Source organism: Besnoitia besnoiti, chromosome IV (assembly GCF_002563875.1).
Source record: "Besnoitia besnoiti strain Bb-Ger1 chromosome IV, whole genome shotgun sequence".
NCBI classification, from domain to species: Eukaryota; Apicomplexa; class Conoidasida; order Eucoccidiorida; family Sarcocystidae; genus Besnoitia; species Besnoitia besnoiti.
Window position 1 is genome coordinate 896,104 of NC_042359.1, and position 22,128 is coordinate 918,231.

At 54.4% G+C, this 22,128-nt stretch overlaps 3 protein-coding genes across 3 annotated transcripts; 1 reads left to right on the plus strand and 2 right to left on the minus strand.

The window, feature by feature from the left end:
• Positions 1 to 1,428: 1,428 nt before the first annotated feature.
• Positions 1,429 to 8,506, plus strand: BESB_052680 (adaptor complexes medium subunit family protein; the record flags this gene model as incomplete). Its single annotated transcript, XM_029363703.1, has 13 exons — positions 1,429 to 1,692; positions 2,260 to 2,538; positions 3,015 to 3,144; positions 3,404 to 3,554; positions 4,081 to 4,135; positions 4,570 to 4,649; positions 5,343 to 5,417; positions 5,721 to 6,090; positions 6,731 to 6,793; positions 7,374 to 7,432; positions 7,591 to 7,645; positions 7,991 to 8,060; positions 8,469 to 8,506. The coding sequence occupies 13 exons, from the start codon at positions 1,429 to 1,431 to the stop codon at positions 8,504 to 8,506; spliced, it is 1,689 nt and encodes a 562-aa protein (XP_029219626.1).
• A 1,848-nt stretch (positions 8,507 to 10,354) lies between these two features.
• On the minus strand, positions 10,355 to 14,056 carry BESB_052690 (14-3-3 protein; the record flags this gene model as incomplete). The annotated part of the gene is made up of 10 exons (XM_029363704.1): positions 10,355 to 10,402; positions 10,675 to 10,729; positions 11,195 to 11,279; positions 11,481 to 11,583; positions 11,777 to 11,827; positions 12,255 to 12,346; positions 12,618 to 12,699; positions 12,993 to 13,087; positions 13,338 to 13,407; positions 13,991 to 14,056. The coding sequence occupies 10 exons, from the start codon at positions 14,054 to 14,056 to the stop codon at positions 10,355 to 10,357; spliced, it is 747 nt and encodes a 248-aa protein (XP_029219627.1).
• A 2,143-nt stretch (positions 14,057 to 16,199) lies between these two features.
• Positions 16,200 to 21,342, minus strand: BESB_052700 (uncharacterized protein; the record flags this gene model as incomplete). The annotated part of the gene is made up of 7 exons (XM_029363705.1): positions 16,200 to 16,358; positions 16,501 to 16,632; positions 17,034 to 17,279; positions 17,468 to 17,580; positions 18,821 to 19,285; positions 19,697 to 19,847; positions 20,392 to 21,342. 7 exons carry the CDS (start codon positions 21,340 to 21,342, stop codon positions 16,200 to 16,202), a joined length of 2,217 nt encoding a protein of 738 aa, XP_029219628.1.
• Positions 21,343 to 22,128: the final 786 nt, after the last annotated feature.

Genomic DNA, 22,128 nt, shown 5'->3' on the forward strand with positions numbered 1-22,128 from the left:
CCTCTTCTTTCTCGAACTGAACTCGTGCCGCCTTCTGTTTTCTCTCTTGTCGGTGAAATGTCTTGAAACGCTTGTCTCACTCTGCGGCGCGACTGGAGCATTGCCGTTACCTCTTTTCTACCTCGCGCGTCGATCTTCCGCAGGAGGAAAGAGTTTTGTCGCTGGAGACTCGCATCATTTTCGCTGCGTTGTTTTCCTCTTCTCCGCTACCTTCGCCATCCCTGGGCGAGACCAGAAGTATTTCGTCCCGAGTCTATGTCGCCGTTGTCGGCGGGAGGGAAACCACAAGCCCCAATTTGTTTCTTTTGGGTGGAATTGTGCTGGTAGAAGACGCATTTCAGTCAACGTTGTGTCTTCTTTTTGTCTACTTATTTTGGCCTACGTTCCCTCGCATTCCACGAGCTCGTTGAACGCGCCTCTCATGCTTCCTTGTCTGCAAAGCAAGCTAAGTCTCTCGACGACTCTACGTTCTGACTGTCCCCCTCGTCCAGTCTGAATAACCATTCGAAAAACATTCTCATGCGACTCTTCAAGCACAGCGCAGGTTTCAATCACCTTTTTAAGGGCCTTTCTGTCCAAGTATGCCTTCTTTTCGTGTGGGGACTGCTGCCCGAGTCTAGTGTGGCTTCCCTCCTCAGCCTCTTCGTTTGCTGTCAGGCTTGTTCGTCTTCTTTTCTCTTCGTCTTTGCTTCCGCTGCTCCTTCTCCGCTTTCTCTGTTGTTCGCCGCCTCTGCAGTCCCGTTCGTTTGTTTTGACATCTCCCTTCTCCGCCTTCTTCTCCTCACTCTTGCACCTTGCCTCTCTTTTTAAGTCGTCATCTCGTGTGTTCATTATAGATTCCCCTCCTTTCCTGTCGCGCAGCCGCTTTGCGCCGCACTTCGCGAGCATCCTGGCACTAGCATTGTATTCTCTGGCGCCGCTTCGTCTTTCGTGTTCCCCTCCTGTGCCTTGTTCGCTGGAGACCGGCCTTTTCACGTCTCCTCCGATTCTGCGGCGTTTGTGCCCAGTCAGAGAACTATCCGGATCGGCTGCATCCATTTCCTGTCTCTCTGGAGCGCGAGCGAGCGGCCTCGTCCTCTCCCTTTCTCTCTTTGGAGCTCGCCGCTCCTTCAGTCGTTGTCTGGTCTTCCCTCTCTCTCTCTCACTTCGCCGTCGCCAGGGCCTCTCTCGTCTGCAGATCTTCCGCAGAGACGGGGGGTGCGCTCTCTGTCGAGCGCTCTTGGTTCTTTCTCCGCTGGCGCGTTTTCCGCGCGGCTTCATCGGTGCCGCGTTTCCTCTTTTTCGCCCGCTGACTGCGCCTGCGCGAGAACGAGCTCGCGCGCAGACAAAGCCGGCGGCTCGCGCTGCGCCGCTGCGCCTACGGTGTCTCCGCTCTCTGTCTCTGTCTGCGGTCTGTCTCTCTCTTCTCTCTGATCTGAACCGGCCGAAATGGAGTCGCTGTTCGTCCTGAATGAGGCGGGGACGTTTCTCCTGGAGAAGCACTACGGCGTCCGCACACCTCGAGACGCGTGCGGCCCGCTTCTCCAGCGCCTGGTGGTCTCGCAGAACTCCGCCAGAAGCAGCAAAGCGGGCGCCCTCTCGGGCTCCAGGGGCAGCCACGCGCTGCCGCGAGTCATGTGGGGGGCGCGAGGGACGGTGCTGGTTCACGCGCAGCACAACAATCTGCTTTTCGTCGGAGCCGCTTCGAAAGACGTGCGTCGAAAAGCTGCTTTTTAAGCAACTTGGCTAGCGGTCTGTGTCCAGCGACAGATACACGCGGGCATCTACACTTCCTTCATGCCGGAGCTTCTTGCGAAGCTAAGCGCCGCTCTCCGCCTCCTCTCGCCCGCAGCTGCTTTCCGCTCCGCCTCAGCTCTCTTTTCCTCCTGTTTCTCGGTTTTCTTCGCTTCACACCCTACCTCGGATAGACACCGTCTAGTTCCGTATGCGCGCATGGAGATCATGATCCGTGTGCGCATGCGTTGGACGCATAGGCGTGGCCTGAAGTCTCGCATTCAGATTGCCTTCTCCTGTCTCCCCGTCGGAGGAAGCTTTCGCTTCGCGCCCCTCGGGCGAGGCGCGGCTTTCTCGTTCTCGGGGTGACGGCGGGCCTGCGCCGCCGCGGTGCTGTTGTGCGCGTCGACATCGTGCATGCCCAGGTGTCTGCGTGTATAGACGCCCGAATGGATAGCCGTTTCCAGTCTCTGTGGGAGGATAAGGAAGGGGGACTTCTCTGCCTCCTGACTTGGTTGCTGCGTGTCTCTATCTGCGGCTGCACAGGTCGAGCCGCTGCTGCTTCTCAATCTTCTACAGCGCATGCACAGCACGCTGGCGTGGTACTGCGGGTCGGCCGCGACGTCATCGCTGCCCGCGTCGTCGGTATTCGCCGGCGCGAGCTCCGAGTTCCTCCTCACGGAGGAGGCGCTGCGGAAGCACTACTCCCTCGTCTACGTCTTGCTCGACGAGATGAGCTCCTGCGGCTACCCTGCAACTGTTCAGGGAAACATTCTGCAGATGCTGGTCCGAAGGCCCTCCGTCATGGAGGCTGCGATGAAACTCGTACGCTCGAAGAAAAGCGCGCACGCCAGACGGGGGGGCAGCCTGCACGTCGACTCAGTGTGCGTCTCGACGCAGTCTGTCCCTCCGCGTGCATGGATATCTTACCTCTTTGAGGAATAGAGAGGAGAGAGAGGGGGAGAGGCGGTGAGGTGTGGGCTGGGGCTGTACGGAGACGAGGAGGAGAGGTTCAACTGCAAGGGAGACCGGTTGAGCTAGTAGTGTTTTCCTGTGGACTCAGGCCGGGAGAGTTGCGCAGGCTTGGCGCTGGCTGGCAGAGGGCTCGCGGCAGAAACGAGGCATGTGTCAGCCTCGCAGATGCAGATTCTACCCACCAGATGATCGAGGGACGTATCGTGTAAAGATACGCCGATCTAGAGGGAAGCCTGGCAACAACTCGTGCATCGAGTGAGGCAGTCTCGTCGCCCGCTAAACTGCAGCGATGCGAAGCGATGCCTTTTTCGTCTTGCGCTTTTCAGGTGAACGGCTCGTCTCGCGTGCTCAGTTCGCTCGCCGCTTCGTTCGGGCTTGCCGGGTCGCAGGCCGCGGCAGGCGGTCCCAACGGGCCTGGAGCCCAGCGGGCCTTCGCGGCACTGGAGTCGGAGGCCGGTAAGAACCCAGTTCCTTTTCACCCCAAGAGAGCCCTTTTGTATCCACGTTTTTCGAAAATATCAAACACACGCCGCGCGGCTCCCTGTTTCCTTCTCGCCTCTCCCCCTTGTGCGTGTGCCCCGCTGCCTGTATTTTCTCGATTTTTCTAGTCCCTGCTTTCGTCTCCGTAGTCCCTCTCGTCCACGCGCGCGTCGTCTGGTCGCCTGCAGCTCTCACACTTCGCCTTTTTTCGCGTTTTTTTTTTTCGGGCCTTCAGGCGCCGGCATGGGGCGGGGCAGTGGCATGGGAGAGGGTGGAGGCATCAGCGGCGCCGGCAGCGACTGTTGGTGGCGCCGAGGGAACGTTCACTACGCGTCGAACGAGGTCTATGTCGACGTCGTCGAGGCGATTCACGCCATCGTTGACGCGTAAGTCAACCGACTCACCCCCCCCCCAGAACCCAGCGAGGCACGCAACCGCCAAGCATGGCAGACGAGCGTGGCTCCTCCGCTGCGCGAAGAAAAGAGCTTTCGGAGCGGCAGGGACTCCTGCCCAAGGGGGGCGACATGCCAGACAGAGGCGCCTGCGCGTACCGGCAGTCTCACTCAGGAGCAACAGGAACGCGCACGTGAATTTCTAAGAAGAATCAGGTCAAATAGGAAGGCAGCACACGATTCCGTACCCAAGTAGTGACCTATCCACTGACTACAGAGGGTTATATGGGGGACGAAGGCCTCGTGTTCGAGCCCTTTCTCCCGCGGGGGGCGATGCGACAGACGAGCCAACCGCGCTGCGGAGACGAGGCCAAGCCCTGGAGAGCTCTTGCGCTGCTGCTGCTGAAGGGACGGGGAGGACAGGGGGGGCTCGTGAGTCGCTGAATTCTTCGAATCTGGCTCGCGGTCTTCCCGCTTCCCTCTCTATTTTCTCTTTGTCGGGTGACTGTCTGTTGCGCAGCGAAGGCAAGATGCTACAGGCGTCGGTTAGCGGCGTCATCCAGATGAACAGTCGCGTAAGAGCGAAAACGAGAGAAAGCCGGCGGCGGCAGCCGGCGAAAGGCCGGCGCCCTGGTGGCAGTGTCACTCCGTATGCGCTGTGTATAGTTGCGTGATGCATATACAAATAAATATATATATGTATATATCCTACATATATCCTACATGTATATATATATATCGTCTACGAGGAGGGGATGCGCGCGTGCCGGCTCGCTGGGTGAGTAGAACAGGACGAGCTTTCAGATCGCCTGCATGCGCAGAGAGAAGAGCCCGCGGACCCGTCCACGTTCCGCCGGTATCAATATTGAGGTTTTCTTTAATCAGCTTTTGGTTCAAGTCTGAGCGTTCCGCGCATCCCGTCCATGTAGATGTGCTGCGGGGATCGTACGAACTGCGAGCCCCGCGAACAGACCGGTTTTACTCTTTTCTCTTAGGTTTCTCTTTGCAGCTGAGCGGGTTGCCGGAGCTCTGTCTCACGCCACGGCGCCCTGCGCTACTGCAGGATGCCTCCTTTCATCCTTGCGTTAAGTAAGCGAAATGCCTTCTTGGTGGATGCGTGCCGGACGCGTGGACGCGCCTGCGCTCGCCTCTCCACGGCAGGAAATTCTCATCACTACGGCGCGCAGCTGCGATCGGGGGGGAAGAGGGCCTGCGCGGATAAGCAAGCAGTGACAAGCTTAGAGTCTAGGGCGAAGGGCCTGTTCTGCTTTGCTAAATTTATCTCATCGAGGCGGCTGTGTCTTGCATCGCCTCCTGACGCTGACCTCCACAGAGGTGTGCGTAGCTGTGGATGCATCGAGCCTGTCACTCGTACGGTTACCTGTACCTGTATATATATATATATATATATATATGTCTCTATGTGTGTATATATGCATATATGTATATATCTACATATTTAGGTGCACGCCCGTGTGTCTAGGTTTATCTACGCCGGTGTGAAATATAAATGTGAGTTCTGTTCGTGTATGGGTATTAAAGCTTAGACGCCGACGAGAAGACGCTTGCGTCTGTGGATAGCAGATCTTGTGCTTTTGTAGAGTTTCTAGCTTCGAGGGGCCCGAGGCTTTCACTCGGCGTTGTCTTCGCGTTTGGGCGCTTCCTCCTATGTGGGGGGACTTGGCGGGTTCTACCCCCGATGTGTAGGGGAGGCAGGTTGGTTGTGTCTCGCAGCGTCTTTTTCCCGCGACTTCCCCGATTCCGACTTTTTCGGTTGTGCAGGCTGCCGCGCTTCAAGAGGGACGGCGTCGTCGCCTTCTGTCCCCCAGACGGCGACTTTGTTCTCGCTTCTTACTGGTACGCGGGCGGCGATGTCTCAGGAATGCGAAGGGCGATCACTCAGAGGGCTTGGAAGCTAGAACATGGAATCGTTATTTAGCCCCAGGTAGTGCTGGACACTGAATCCATGAGCGCTGAATGTCACCATAGTTATAGATACAGTGCATGTATATGAGATATAGTGGGACCTGCCCTCTTCGTAGAACATGTTGCGTGTTCATGCTCTACGCCGGTTGGCGTGCGATATCTCTCAAGCGGCTAGCTGCGGAGTGGTCTCATGCGGTTAAGCCCGGTCTCGCTTTCACTTTCCTCTCTCTGCAGGCTCTGCGACAGCAAGTTCACGTTGCCGCTCTCTGTCTCCGGCAGCGTCGCGTTCCCGGCAAGCGCCTCTGGGGCCTCGGCGCCTGCGGGCGCCAAGTTCGGGCTCTACCCCACACCCCACAGTGTCTCCGCGCGGAGGGACGGCGGGTCTGCGGGGGCCCCGGGGCTGGGGACGGGCCGGTTGGAGCTGCGGCTCGCGCCATTCTGCCCCGTCGGCGCCGCAGCCGCGCCGGGAAGCGCGGCAGGCAGTGCGAGTCTGAACTCTGGCGTCATGGAGGCAGTCCTCGTCTGCGTGCCGCTGCCGTCCTTCGTGGACGGGGCGACCCTGACTGCGAGCTGCGGAAACATTCGCTTCCTGCACGGTTCTTCGGTGAGGCGCGGAATAAAAGCCGCAAATGATGCGATTGAAATCACTCCGCGTCGAGAGGCGTGGACTTTTTCTTCAAATAATAACGCCAACTTTCGCTTAAATGTTTTTTTTTTTATAATTATTTTTCAAAATTTAAATCTTTTAAAAAAGATCTGCTCATGCTACGGTGGAGGCCCCGACGGCGGGTCGTGCGCGCTTCGGACCGCAGATGGCGCAGGGCGCAGATGAGGGCCGCGGAGACGGATGTTCGCAGGCTCTGCAGTGTGGCTAAAAATATAGATTTGCATCTGTATTCTGCGTGGCGCGGTGTCAAAAGTCGACGGCTTGTCAAGGTTTTCGCGGGGTAGCGCGTCGCTCTGTGCATGCCCTCGAGTGCCGTTTGTCCAAGCAGGCAGCCAAGTCAAGCATGCACCTCTGTCGTTCATCAGGCGCCAGTGGAATATGCACTGCACATGCAACACCGATGTCGAAATTTATATATATATATATATATATATATATATATATATATATATATATAAATATCATTATGTATGACCAGACAGTGTGTGTGCTTCTCAGTACGTCTTCGGCACGTTTCGCGTTGGGATGCGCCGCTTCAGGTTCGTTTCTGTCGAGAATTCTGTTTTTCTTTTCGCAGTGTCTACTCTGGGAAGTTAGCTCTCTGGCGTTTGACGCGCCGACTCAGAAGGCGGAAGGCACGGTGAGTTTCGCCCACTTTCAGTCTTGCATCGACTGTCGCGCGCTTTGCGGTGGCTACAACGAATTTTGGTTCTTCCTCTTCTCTAACCAGGCGCGCGAGAGGGAACTGCCTGCATCCGGGCAGCCGCGCGAGCAATCTTCACGTGGAAAAGCTTCTTTTTCGAGGGTTTGCTCCCCATTCTCTAGCGCCGCAGTGGAGTGTGCGTCATCGCGGAAGCGGGCCTTTCGGCGTGACGCGCGTGCGTCTGTTGTTCGTTTTTTCTCATGTCGGATCGACGCCGCCCGGCCCCGTTCTGTGCGTTTCTCGAGAGTGCCTGCCTTTGGACGACTCGTATGCGTCTAGCCTCTACGCTCATATATGCTCACGTAGGTCTTCACACGCAGGCATACACGTGCCCGTCTATGAACTTCATATATGTATATATATGTATGCATGTATATATGCATATATGTATATATATGTATGCATGTATGTATAGTGGTAGGTGCGGACGTGTGTGTCGTTTGTATTCGCGCTGTGGTTTCGCTTGTTTTTCCGGAAAAAAAGGACAGAGTCGGGTGGATGTCGTTTCTGTGTGCAGCTCACACTCGTCGCAGAGGAGGCGAAGCGCGTCGATGTCATTTCACCCTGCGAAACCTCGTGAGCCAGTTTGGAGAGAGAAGCCGTTTTCTGGGTCCCCATCTCTGCGCACTTCGCTGCGGCTTTATCCTCCTCTCATCCCTGGGTCGCTCGTGCGCCTGCTGCCGCTGCTCGTTTCCGAATTGTCGTTTTTGCTTTGCTTTTTTTGCCTTTTTCAGGCTGGTGGCTTCAGTGCAGTTCCTTATCAAGAACTGGGTGCCGTCTGGTTTCAAGGTGAGTGTCACACCTCCAGCCGAGGCTTGAAATTTTACAAAGTACGGCGACAAATCAAGCTTTTCATGGCGTGAAGAGGTGTGAGGATGTTGGATTCACGAGCAGGCGGAACGCTTTTCATCGGTCGTGGTTTCTGTGCTCAGGTTTGTATTTTCATGTGAAGGAGTATGTGCCGTGGTTTCTGTGCTCTTATTTTTTGTTTTTGTGTGAAGGTGTGTGTCAGGCTCTCGTGCCTTCGCGCATCGTGTTGTGCTTTTTCTCGGTCTGCCTGTGATTTCCTTTCGAATTTCGCCTCCGGCATCCGGCGGACCACCTGTCGAATTGAGGTCACTTTCTGTGTTGCAGCTGGACTCTTTGGACGTTTCGAACATCAATGTGCCGCCGTACAAAGGCTGTCGGTACAGCACAGTCGCAGGTGCGTAGCTTCGCGTTCATTTCGCGGGGTGTGTTCGCTTCTGCAGCGTCGCCTTGCGCGTGGAAGTCCAGCCCCTACGCAGTTCATACGCAGTGCGTCTCTATTTCGGTGTGTCTAGGCTCCATCGGCCTCGCATGCAGGTATCTCTTGGAATTACCGCTGCCGCTGGTGCCCCGCTGTGGATACGGGGGGCTCGCGCTCTGTGAGAACCGGTGTGTAGCGTGGGCACAGAGACTCGCTTGCAGACTCACATAGCTTTTTGGGTCAAGTGCATGACGGATAGATGAAGTCAAAATGCCTTCATATACACCCAGATGGCTTCTACTTTCCGCTCAAAAGTGTAAAAAGAGACGTGGTTCCTGCTAGGTGACCGCGGATACCGTCTCTTTGTCGCACGCGACTTTTCAGGTTCGGTGGAGTTCCGCATCGATGCCCGCCCGCAGTGAGATGCAGAATGAGAAGCTCGTCGGGGGCGACAGCACGCAAGGCAGCATGTCCTCTGCATTCAACGTATATAGATACATATATATATGTTGTGTGTATACCTATCAATATATCTGTGCATATGCGTATATGAGCTCATATATATATATATATGTAGGTGCCTGTGCACTTCGCCCGTTTACGCCGTACAAATATGTAGCCCCTGAGCCCCTATATAGATATATATATGTGAACTCTTGCTGTTTGTACATATACATTGTATATCTTTGCTGTATTTGTTTATATGTATATATACATATATGCATCTTTGCGACTCTTGTATATATGTATATACGTAAATATATGGATGTGTACTCTGAGTGGAGGCGGGGATCGGCGTGGGTTTGGGTCCGCTTCGCGAAGGACAGTTCTTTCTCCGCAGCTCGCTTCAGATCGGCGCAGAAAGTCAAGATGAGCGTGTCTCAGCGTTGTCGAGCCCGCTCGGTGTGTGACAGGTCGTTCATCTCTATCCGTATACGGTGCAGAATGTCTGTCTTTCTTTCCTGAGATGACTCTGTGGTGCACATGTCTCCTAAGATGTGCGTGGATGTGAGGAAACGCCGACAAAGACAGGTCACGTTCTCTTCTCTTTTGAAAGCATTTAGAAATTGTCTGATTCGTTTGGTGCTCCGTGCCGAACGAGACCGCGGACAATTACAGGGGCGTAGTACCGTCATTCCGTTTGCTGTGCCGCGTAGACGCAAAGTCCTCTCCTGCTCGTGTGCGCGCGTTCCCGCATCGACGAAGGTCACACGAAGGCGAGTATATCGCCGCTAGATACTAGGCAGTATGCGCACCCTACAGCCTATGCAGCTGGAATTCTGAATCTTTTTATTCGCAATAGGCGCCTTCGCGCTCGATGGATTGCTGGGTCGATCAGAGTGAGCCGCGGGGCGTGTCCAGTCGCAAACTTTAAGGTTTATGCGAACGTACAAGTCTCGTTTCCTCGGGGAGATTCGGTACCTCAGCGGGGATACAGCATAGAATAGTGTACATGCAGCATGTATTTTGAAATGTGTATCTGCGCACATTGGTTTCTGTAGACAGATTCCGAAGTCTTCCTCACGAGAAGGCGAACAGAGAGGTTCGCATGGGAGTCAAGGTCGAAGGCTGTTGAGAAACATGAGTAGCCATATTTCTATCGATTTAGATACATACATAAGTAATCGTGTACAGTAGATCGGTGCCTCTACTTGCAGTATGCAGAGAGCGGGACAAGACCTATTGCGGGCGATCTTTCTTCCTCTCTATGCACGCACGGATGCAGGCTTGAATGCTAGTGGAGGAATCCAGATATGGCTATGTCTGCTTTGACTTTGGAATTAAATTCGTATGCTTCGAAGATGGCCTCGCACCTCTTCGTTGGCGCATGGCACGTTGCGGGAACGTCGCCTTTGGAAATGGGTAGTACACAGAGCGGGCTCTGAATCGAGAATGTTTGAGACAGAAGCGCGTTTTCGTGAGTTCCTCCTTGTATCTCTCGGTGCAAAACCAAGCACAGCGTTGCTACGTTTTTCTTTCAGCTTCGCCATCTGGGGTCTCTGGTGTTTCCTCCGTTGTAGGCCTGCACACCCCCATTTCCACTGTTCCCTTCATTCTGTGTCGGGGTCTGCAGGATTCTGCGAAGATATATTTTCGGTGCCCCTCTGCGTTCCTCTCTCTTGCACGTCTCCTGAGTGTTAGATTTCTTTATATCCTATTTCCGTTTCTGCCTTAACTGCCTAGTCCCCCGTCGTGCGAGTGTCACCGCGTCCTCCTATGTACTTCACGTCTGCGCGCGAGCTTTTCCCGCAACCGCTATTTTTTCTCATTCACAGCTGCTCGAGGTCCTCCTGCTCTGGGGGACCGCCCTCCTCAAGCTGCAAAGTGAAAACAGGAAAACGAAACCATGAAATGTCGGGTCACGCATATTTTCCGCGTTCACCGTGCTGTGGCTTCGTAGTCTCTCCAGCTTCCGCTTCTCCTCTGCTTGTCTGGCGCGCCTCAATGTCGACCTGGCCTTTGGTTCTCGGGCGCTTTTTCGCCTGTATCTTGGCCGATTCCTACCTTACTGTGTTTTAGGGTTCGGTATCTTCTTTCACTACACCTCTGGAGCGGCCTCGTGGTCGCTCCTCTGCGCCTCCATACTTACCGTCTCCGTAGTCCAGAGTTCGAGGTTGTCTTGTAGAAGCTTCATCATAGCCAGTCTGAGAATCGAAGGGAGAGTCAGTCACGCGAGCGAGCAGGCGGGCACACGTGCACATATATATATATATATATATAATGTCGTTGCAGGTGTCCTACAGCTGCCGCTGCGGAGTACGCGGATGGACCTGCGTATCTCCACGCATTTGCAAGCCGCAGTCTCGTTGTTACAGGACGTTATTGCTGCTGCGCGTGCTGCCTTCCTTTCTCTTCTGCAACTGAATTTCTTCGCTATACAGAGGCATCTACTCTGCTGGATCCTAGCGCTTGGCAGGCTCAGATTGCTCGTAGAGTCCGCATGCATATAGATAACCCGCTCTCGCACATCTCGATGAATCCAACACGCTGGCTGCACCTCCGCGTCTCTTTTCTCGTCTTGTAGATGCGTGCTGCTCAGCGTATGTATGCGGCCCATTGATGGGATAACCTCGCCCCCAGGGTCGTTTCTGCATTGAAAAAAGACGCACGTGTCTCTCGTCTGCTCCTCGTCGAGGGAGTCCAGCGCGGCCGAGCTGGCGCTGATTGCGGCGCGGGCCAGGTCGCACGCTTTGTCTGGAAGCATGTGCCGAGGCGCGAGGGAAAAAAATAGCGATGAAACTGTGCACATCTAGCCTGTGTTCCTTCGGGCGGTTCGCTCAGGGGAACCACCCCCATGTCCTCAGCAACGCCCTGTACGCGCCGCGTGCAGCTAGTCCTCCAACGCGCGCAGCGGGTGTCTCTGTGGGGGCTTCCTGCGTCTGCGAGGGACTCTACCTGGCTCGATAAGCGCCTCGTAGAAGAACACGGAGTAGTTCAGCGCGATGCCCAGCCGCACGGGGTGGCACTTGGGGAGTTCGGCCTCCGCGAGGGCGTGCGCCTGAAAATCCGGAAAGACGAGAGAAAGAGTTTGACGAGAGCGAGGTCAGAGTTAGAGGCGATTGAGGGGCAAGGAGACAAAGGGAGGCGCGAACGACTCTAGCGGAGAATTCGCGAAGCCCCGCGAGAGAGAAAGAAAACAAAAGGGTAAGGGATAAGCGAGTCCTGTCAGTCTGGGCGCTTGCGAGCCTTACTTCCTCGTACGCTTTGTGTGCGACTTCGACGACTATTTTAAATTTTTCGTCCTGAGACGCAAACTCAAACGCTGCAGCCGAGGAAAGCTGAATAATGAAACGCAAGAAAACCCTGTAACAGCCAGAATGTCATGGAATCGGAACAAACGGGATTCTCAGCACCAGCCCCTGTGTATGGCTATTCGTTGATGAACCTTCATGGACATGCGCGGACGCCTCAGCGCCTGCCCACGTGCATAAAGGTCAAGGATAAAAGGAATTCATCTCCATATTTGTGCCGCGCCGCAGATGCTTTGCGGAGCAGCTCTTCCATATACAGACTCGTACACTTGTTAGTGGAGGCGTATGCATGGATAAATCCCCGCATGCGTACACGCAGCAGATGTGCACAAACGCATGCCGCTTGATGAGATCCCTATGTGTGTTTAGGCAGCACAGAGTGTGGTCCCAGCCTCAAAGCCCTGGAGCTTTATTTCACCTGCGCGACTTCACACATGTAGCGACAGTAGTCCGCCTTCATCTTCAAGTAGAAGGCCTTGCAATCTGTCGTCGTCGCACTGGGCAACAGATCTGAGGGAAAGGCGGAGAAAAAAAGCGCATCTCGCGACGCGCGAGGGCGCTGGCGTCGGGCAACTGCAGCCGGCGGCGCAAATACACGCTGAAGTGCGAACTCGGGGCGCTCTGCTACACTGCATAGAGAAGCTTGCAAAGACACTGCGACGAGCACGACTTCGTCTCAGCAGCGCGGGACGCGGCAGCTGCAACAGAGGCTCGGTGCGTCGGCGAAGTCTCAGCAAACTGAGCGAATGGGAAAGCGAAGGAAAACAACAAAACAGCTTACGTTTATCGATCAAAAGCGCGACTTCTTCGCAAGTTTTTTCCAGCTGCAGCTCCAAGTGCCGCCGGTAGTTCGTCAGCAAGTCCTGGCACACAGAAGCGGCAAAAACACTCTTGTTCTCTAACACAAGGGAGGGTAGGGCCCTGTTGGCAATGTCGCGTCGTGCTTGCTTTCTGAACGCGTCGCAGACGTTGGAGACGCGGTGCCTAGATGCGCGCGTGAAGCCGATATCACCGCTGCTCGGCCAACCTGCCTAGCATGACCGCGCCCTTCGGCTGATGTATTTTATTTGCAAACAGACGCAGACGGTGGGGGCAGCACACGACGCTTAACCCGCAGCTGGGAAGGGAGCAAAACACAGATTGTTGAGATGCGTACCAGACGAAGATGTCCTGCTTCGAGGTCGCGCTGCTCGATGAGCGCCAGAGCTCTCCAGCTTGACCGGAATCCGCCCACGATATTTTTGTATCCAACTGAAGGGAAAACAGTACCTATCGTTTCATGGTGGTGACGCGGTTCCTAGGAAACTGGAATTTCTTCCGCCTTCTACTTACACTCCGTCGTTATGAAGCCGTTCTCATTCTCCACAGAGAGTCAGGGAGTTTATCTGCTACGAAAGTTTTTGTGTTTCATGCACCGTGGGTCACCGCCACAAAATGTGAGTCGGGGCATATACAGTCAAACGACGACGGGAACAGCAACGAGTCAGAGAGGGCGGAGTACCGGAGAGAAGATTTCTTTCTTCGTCGTTCAGTTCTCCTCCAGCTTCGACAACTTGCTTCATGAACATCACCTAGAAAGGAAAAAAAGCGAGTCTGGTGGAATGTCGTGTCCGCTCGTGTCTCTTCGCAGCTATGCTAACTGAAGAGTTGTGCTTCCCGGCGTGTGCACATGTGACGGGTTCTTCCGGTGGGAGGCACTGCTCTGTGGCGCGTGCACCATGCCCCTGTATGAATACCAACAATTTCGCTGTCTGAGGATGGAAGCATCTTCAGAAGCGTTTCGCGGAAACCGAGACGTGAAAAAGCGGAAAAATAGGGGAAATCGCTATGCCATCGCAGGGTGGTTTCCATAGTTCCTGTCGAATGCCAACGTGCGAGTGCATGAGGCGTTTTGCACCGCCCTGTTAAATCTTTAACTTCCGATCTACTCGACTGGCTGGCCGTGAACGCGGCTCTCCCGAACGTCCTAGACGGCCCAAAGAGCGAGAGGGCCGCAAGACAGGGAAATGGAGACAGGATGAAACCGCTATATCTCGGCGCTGCCTCTGCTGTGTATCCCTGCAGTTGTGTTCTGCCTTCGGTCGTTTGATTCCGTGGCAAACCCTTCGATTTCCGCGTGTCGGGATGTCCTGTGTTTCTGACCCCTAACCTCACCAAGTCTTCGTAGCGCTCTGTCTCTTCGGCCAGTCTGGCCATGTACAAGCTGTCTTCGCGAGCCATGGTGAGCTTCGCTTTCGTGTTTATTCCTTCCCTTTCTACGAACCGGCGTCGAGCGTGGGTCAGGCTCCCCGGGTTAGGCCGCCACTGGAAGGATTGGGTTCCACGTACGTCGGAAAAAAAAGAATCACAAACTAGATTGTGCTCCGATGCCGAGGCAGAAACCGAAAAAGACGGGGTTTCGGAGTCGCGAAAATACGGATACTAGAGAAGATGGTTGACTCAGGGTCTTTAGGCTACGCTCTGATCTACTACGCTGCGCGCGCGAACAGTACATGCGTTTGGAATAGTCAGCGAGGGGGGATATAATGCCTTGTCAACACAAGGGCAGGAGTGGAAAAAGAAACGTAGGTCGTACTTCGACCGCGGGACTCCGTGCGCTAAGCAGGTTGTGTTTCTTCCAGTTTGCCAGGTCGGATTGTTCCAGCGACGCTAGGGCGCGGACACGCAGGCTGCTCTCGACTCGCGAGCCACGAACACGAGCCGCGGTTTCCCCCCCGACCAATGGAGTGGTTTCAGGTGGAGAAACGCTTACTGAAACCACTGCGAAAATCTGAGGTCTGAGGTGATCGCGGAAGAATTCCCCACCTGCCGCCTCGAATGAGGGGGTGTCTGCGGGAGACTCTTCGAAGCTGTCGCACCCGATGGCAACCTCGGCACAGCTTTGCACCGGAACTCGCAGACACCCGAGCGAAGTAGCACGATAAGTAGCATGAACTCAAAGAAGTCACGCAAGCAACGTGTGGTTGAGAGCTCAAGCAATTAACTGTGTAGATCGACCGGAGGGTAGGCACGGGAACTAGCGGCGGTATATTTCCATACCGTAGACAACTGTTACACATCTGAAGCTGGAATCGATGGGCGCTTCGCGTTTTTCCGGTAGAATCCTGCTTCCTGTTTGAGGGAGTTTGCATCTCTAAAGGCCGCTATCGCCCCTCTGGTCTACTTTTTGCAGACTGAACCGGCGCTCCGGAATGCAGGCCGAGTTCTCCTTAAGGGCAATAATTGAGGATCCGCGGGTGCAGGTTCCTTTTTCTGGAGCGGTTTTGGCTTACTGCAGAAGATTTGCGTTGATAAAATGCCCGAAGCAGAAAGGCAGTTTCCGCGGTGAGCGCGTGGGGCCCTAATTCTCTGTGCTGGGCACAGCTGCTTTGCATGCCACCAATCACTATCGTCCTTTTCACCGGCATACAGGAAATCATGCAGTCAGCGACACATTTTCAAGAGATGCATCAGTTGAAGAGGGCACCAGTATAGCAAATGAGGTGCGCAATGAATTTCATCTTACCACTCCTGCATATATCTACGGATGTCTCTGCATCTAGCGACAATACACGGGAATCATGTGTTGCCCAGAATTTCGGGCAGTCGAACCCCACCAATCTCTGCTGAAGTTTTGACAAACTACACAATAGAGGCACACCGTAGTTTGCTCTACGTTGATTTCTGAAGAACAGCGGCGGGTCAGAGGCAAGCGTATCAGCTTCGCTGATAGTATGGATGCGTGTTCTAGCTCTGGTTGGTGCCTTTATGCTAACCAAAGAGCTTGGCAGAAGGCAGGTGTAGTGCTCGACGGCTTACAAAGACTATTGTGTTGCCGGCTGCGGCCGAGCGTGCAGACTCCGATCTGACTGCGTTTGCTGTCGGGAGGAAGTAACAAGACTGGGCCCCTTTTGCAAGCAAAAAGGCGATATGTAGCTTGAGCACACGCAAAGACAATACTATCGTAGCAGTTTGCTTCGAAACATGTGGCATTACATGCTTGAAAAACACGACACGATGAAGGAGCGCCTCGACACTGCGGCTAAGCGGCAGCTGGAGTCTTAAACGCTCAAGAAGAAGCTATGAAAAAGTGATCTGTAAAGGATCGGGGCGCGGAAAATCATGCCCAGCTCTCCGGCACAGGACGTCAGGCGATGCAGTCTTTTGTTGCTGGGATAGATAGAGCAGACATCGTAAAAAGAAATCAAGAGCGGCAGGGCAAGCGCTTCTTTTTACACTAACGCAGCTGTTCCCCAGCTTTTTCTCCAAGCTGCCGCACCGTGAGGACACGTTCCTGATTTCACTGTAAATCAGTCGTTCGCCGTGGCGTCCGCGAACCCCCCATTCCCTCTTTGAAACTTGGACTAGTCATACACAGAGCAGCTCACGCTTTCCCTGACGTATCTTCAAAAATCTGTAGCAAACTCTGTCCGGGTTTTGTATACGCACCCGTTGCCACGTGCACCGAGGCGACAACTCCGTTGCAGGGACTGCGAATCGCTGTTTCCATCTTCATTGCCTCAATCACCGCTAAGGGCGCCCTCTATAAAAAACCGACAAAGAAGAGGCTTGTATGTCAAGTACAAATTCAACTACTTGTGTGTGTTCTTGAATTACCGTCCCGACGTAACTCCTCACAGTTTCGGCATGCAGTCATTCATTGCCGATGGCCCTACCCGCCTTACCTTTGTAACGCGGTCACCTTCTTTCACTTCGATTTTGATGATTCGCCCGTTCATGGGAGCTCGAACGTCGATGCGTCTGCCTCCGCCTTCGGAGCCTGCAGGATCGTCTCGATACATAACCGCCGTCACCACCTGGAGGCAAATAGAGCGATGGCGCTTGTACCATCTAGTAGATCCGAATCCGTTTGCTGCTAGCCCTAGTTGACCGCGATTTGGTCATCTTTGAACCGCATGCAACCGCCTAAGTACATGTATTTACATAGATAGAAAAGCAGGGATGTAGTTTTGTATAGGGCGCACACGCAGCCGAGTGAGCGCAGCATTTCGATGGTATTGGAGAGACCCCCGCAGGGACACGATAGAGGAAGAAAAGAACGCATCTACGTGCCAACGAACTGAACTTTCTTCGATGCTATACTGGAGAGGGAAAAACTGTAACTTGCAGAAACGAAGACATAGAGTTCTAGATAGATGTGGGCACCTCAGGCACACAGACAACCCATTACCGCACCAAGGGGATAAGCAGATATCACCTTTCCTAAGGGCACGGTTCCCAAGGCCGGTACGATTGTTAGCTCTTCTTTGCCTGTCGCGCTGTGCTTCTTCCATTCATCGCCTGAGACCAGGAAAGCGTCTTCAAGGTCGGGAAGCGTTCCCTCGATCTCGCGCTGCATCGTTCCGCAGTCGAAGGGGCGATCAAGAAACACAGCAGCACGGAGGTGGAGGGTTTCGCTGGGGGCTTGGAGGGAGGTCTCAATGACAAGTGCTGGGGTTAACTCCTGAAGCATGGCACAGATGCGAGGTTCGATGGCAACTCAAGGGAATACGGCGCGCAAGATCTCTATGTGACGGACCTCAGAGAAACTGGAAGAGAAAAAGGCAGCAAGCCAGTAGGAAGGGGCCCACCCTGCGAGGCGCGTGAAAGTGATGGAAGAGTCAGCTGAGAAAACGAAAAGCGTTTCCATACCTCTTTTTGAGACGGTCCGCCCTTTTTGCCAATCTCAACGTCCGCAACGCCCACGAAGACATCAGAGAACCCCGTGACGCGATACACCAGGCGACCCTCTGGACTGATAGCAGCTGCCCAGACCGCACAGCCACGAAAAGAAAACGAGGACTCGACAGAGTCACAGAAGCGAAACGGCGGGAAATATCCAAGGCGCAGAGCGCCTCAAACACAAGCGGTGGTCGTCGCACAACGTTTCTTTACTTTCCGCCCATACTCTAAAGCGGAGACTCGCAAGCTGGCTTGTCGAGCTGTACCCACTGCACTAATCTGCCTCTTCCTCTCGGACTGCCTTCCTATTCCCGATGTCGCACGTCACCTCATGTCCTCAGTCAATTTTCTTGCGTGCTGACTATGTGAACCGGAATAGGTCTGGGCCTTACGTGCCAGATTGCGCGACTGCCTACTCCTGTGTATATACGCATATGCGTTGGTTCCCAGCTCTTGGTTCCGATGATTCGAACCCCAGTCGGCCTGTCGTGCAAATGGCCTTGCTGTGTTAGGCGAGGCGATGCCGCAACGCATACATCATCAGCATTCTGTCCTGTTGCTCTCTTGCCTGTCACAAGGGCCGTATCTTCTTCGAGATCTCCGTCGCTCGGGGCACACTTGTCACTCCGAGGAATTCCCTCTGTTGCGAGTCCGCTAGCGGCGGCGGGTTGCTCTGCCGTTGGCGCTCCTTGCTCGGGCTTCAGAATCGGCAGAACGATAAACAGAGACAAAGCATTTCACACATAGGAATAGGAAGACAGGAAGTTGTGCTGCACCTATTCGTGAGCATTCCTTTCCCTGTTTCACCACGCTGGAGGCGGGACCTTCATAAGCGACGAGGAGACCACTGATATGCAGAGATCGATTTGCTCGGTCATGCAGAAGGCGCGGCGAACGGTGATTCACGCAGCCTCACGCTGTAAACGCCCCTCCGCGTGGCCCGCGCGTATGAGCGTCGCAGAAAAGTTTTCTTGTATATATTTACAGTGTGGGCATATATATATATATATATATATAGAGAGAGAGAGAGAGAAAGTTATCCAAATGAGCAGGTACGTACCCAAGAATCCTAGTTACATGCCATTGGGGATCGCGTGACACGCGCGGAGGGAGCTGTGGTGAGGCAGCGACATGCATGGCATGTCATCCGTTCTATATATTTATGTAGTTGTGTACGGATTCCTACTGAGTGCCTCACTGCCGCTTCCTCGTCTTGACTGAGGCGGATTCGCAACTTGTAGGCTGGTCCTTGGATCGAGCATGAAGGAGGCCGCTCTTTGCGGGTATCTGAATCATCCTTCTGTTTCTTGCCGGAGGCCTCACTTCGGGCCGCGGGCAAAAGACGCTCTTCCGCTCCGTCTTGCGACACACTTCCTTTTTCGCCGCCGCCTTCCCGTTGGGACGGGTTGGAAGGGCCGCCTGGAACCTCCAGCACCCAAACCTGCGCCACTGCAGCTGACTGTTCGTTTGTGGAATTCGCGCGGGTCTCAGTGCCCCGCTCGACGGTTTGGCCACAAGATGACTGCTGCTTCTCGCGCAAAGCTGCGAAAACCCCTTCAGACACGGGCAGGCTGCGCAGCTCTTCTTCGGGAACGCTTTGTTTACTTTCTGTCACCATAACACCTGGGCAGGCGGCTGTCGGGTGCAAGCCCTGGAGCGGCCTCCGGTCGGAAGTTTGAAACTGATTTTGTTCGGGAACGCCGGCAGACTGATGGCCCGAACCAGCCAAGGACAGCGAAAGCGCCAAGCGGAATTCGACAGGGACAGGAGGGAGATTCAGGCGAAAACCTGAAGAGTGGAAGAATCCGGGGTGATTGCGACTGGTAAGGCATCCGCACGAATTCCCGCAAAGTTTCTCGCTAATGGAGGAAAACAATGAGGGAGAAAGGGGCTGGGCCGGAAATCGAGGTGCATAGGATCTGCTTAGTGAATGGGAGTGAATGGAGTCGCAGCGTCAGCGCCGACAACCCGGCAGAGCAGAGACACGGTTTAGCTGTACCTGCGCAAGCGATGAAACAAACCCCCTCGAGGCAAACGACGGGCTGCGGCGTCCTGGAGAACCAAAACTATTTCATATGCATATGCCCATATGTTTATACATGTGCGCGCACACATGTGCTTGCCGTTCCGCTCTATAATCGGTATATGCCCGCGCGTACGTACTGAACAGATTCAAGCTAAGAAGAGATTACAGCGCACCTGTGAAATCCGCCCATGGCATCCGCGCGAGGGCCGCAGACATCGGCGAAAGTGGAGCGAAGGGAGAAGCAGAGCCGGGGGCAGGGCACGCAAAGCATAACGCCGGAGGAATTCCAGCACCTGCCGCAACAGCCTCCAGCGTCCTTTTATGCTAAAGAAGAATGAGAAGGGAAAGCAACCACACGCGACAAACAATAGAGAGCGCACCAGAACACACATACACCAACTCTATTTCTGCGGCAGATATGTATCTATGTTTATATACATATATAAGCAAATATAAGCATACAGATAGACGAATAACAGTTTGTGGATACATACACATATATAGATATGTAGATGCCAATTCTCGCATGTGCATGAATTCCTGCACATTAGAGAGATTATAATGTCAACGCGGAGTTGGTGCTGCTGTTGCTTGTGTGGATTCTGCATCTGGTTGATCCTCTTTCGGGATTGGCTCTTCACATCTCTTCAGAGCGACGCCAATAAGAGCCAAACTCAAATGAAGCGAGACGGAACACAATACATACCGGGAAGGCGGGCATGTACTGTGAACGAAAATCAAGGAGAAAGGGGAGCGACACATCTTGGAAGACAGAAACACGGTCAAGCCTGAAGGCAACGCTCTGTGTCGTGCTGCCATTGTTTTTCTGCGCAGAACTCGCCTGCTCTTTCGGTTACGAAAGCCTGACCTCGTGGATAGTCATGACTGCCGCCGCCAGAGCGAAAAGAAGTCCCTGTGCGCGCTCATGGGCTTTGCCCTCGCTGAGGCTGTCGTTCTCCTTTGCATGTGCTGCCCCCGCCGTGTACGCGCTTCTCCAGTTCCACGTGTCCCCGGTCATGAGCGTGCTTGGTTTCCCCGTTTCTGTCCTCGTCGCTGTAGGTATTCCATTGCCATGAACCAGACCCCGGTTCGCCTTCTTGTCAAGGCCCAGCGGTCCCGGTTTTCCACGCCACGTTCGCAGCACGTTTTCCTTGGCGTCCTGCCTAGCTACGATGATGCGCCCTCCTTCTCCGGTAATTTCGCCTCTTCCGGGAGCGACGGAAACTCTCTGCTTTTCCTTGGGGCAACGCAGTGACCGGGGACTCCGAGCGCAGCGCCCAGTGAGGGTTCGCGATGGCGTAGTCCTCGTTTTGTGCTCGTTCTCGTGTTCGCGAAGGCCGGGTTCTTTAAGACTTTCCGCAGAAGAGTTGTCCAGGAATGCATGGGCAAGGACATGAGGCACCGTTTCCTCGATGCATTCTCCAATACTGACGGGTGCAAACTGCATGGTGTCGGGAGCGTGCGGTCCGGTGCCAGCCAGTCCTCTCCCTTGCCTCTCCGCATTGCCTTTGGAAAAAAGATTTGTTGCAAATGGCTCTCTCCGCCCCAGAGTGCTGGCTGCGGAAAGATGAGCGGCATGAACGCGCCTGCCCGCAGAAGGAGCGACTGCCGTCAAAGAGCCCACCAGCCTCTGGGACTCTCCAGTGACTTGGCGAGCAGAGGAAAAGCGTTCCTGCAGTCCTCTGAAGAACTGCTTCTGAAGCGACAGAAGGGTGGAGGGCCGAAGGGAAAGCAACAGAGAAAGCGGAAAACTAGCACGGTCAAAGAACTTCAGAGATGGCATAATAACGAGCGATGCAAAAACGCATGTCAAATGCATACACACTCAAAAAGGAAGGAGCTCCGCTAGAAGCCCATGAAGAAAGGAGCGAGCACAAGCACACCCACGGCGGCAAAAACTCACTCACGTTTGCATCAGGCAAATATGCAAATCTGTCTGTGTCCGCATTCAATACACACACAGAAGGCCGCTATTTGGCTCGCGAATGGCTTAAGCCTCTTGTAACGGAAAGGAAAAGGATGCTTGCTCACGCGTCTGTGACGTACACACTCAAGTCGGCATGCGACCTTCCCGCTCTACACAGATCATGCTCACGGTGTCAGGTTTGGCAGCCCGACATAAACACGCATGCGTTAATGCCAAGGCATACCTCGCTGTGGAGTATATTTCCGAAGCAACACAACGGCAGAAAATGCCTCTTGCCTCCTAAGATGCCCCCCCAGGTAAAGAAGTCGCTTCAGGACGCACACACTCAAGCGGCCGGCGCCTGAGGAAAAAGCATCATCTCTGGGTTACCCGCTCTTAACTGAAACATGTGCCGGAAAAGTACCCCACGCTGAGCAAGTTTAGAGAAGAATTCTCTGCAACTGGCCGTGGCTCTTCCGGAATACGCGTTTCTCCCAGGCCTCGATGGGGCTCACATTCAACATCCTAGTGCCCGTAAAAGCTTGCTCTTCCATCGGGGTCGACGAGGCGGAGGTCGAAGCTTGCGTGGTATGTTTGTGACGCAAGAAGGAAGCGTCTGGGCGTGGCCCGCCGGTATCGCTGGATCTCCCTTGTGACTTCCTCCACTCAGTCTGCTACGCACACGCCGCTACGTTGAAA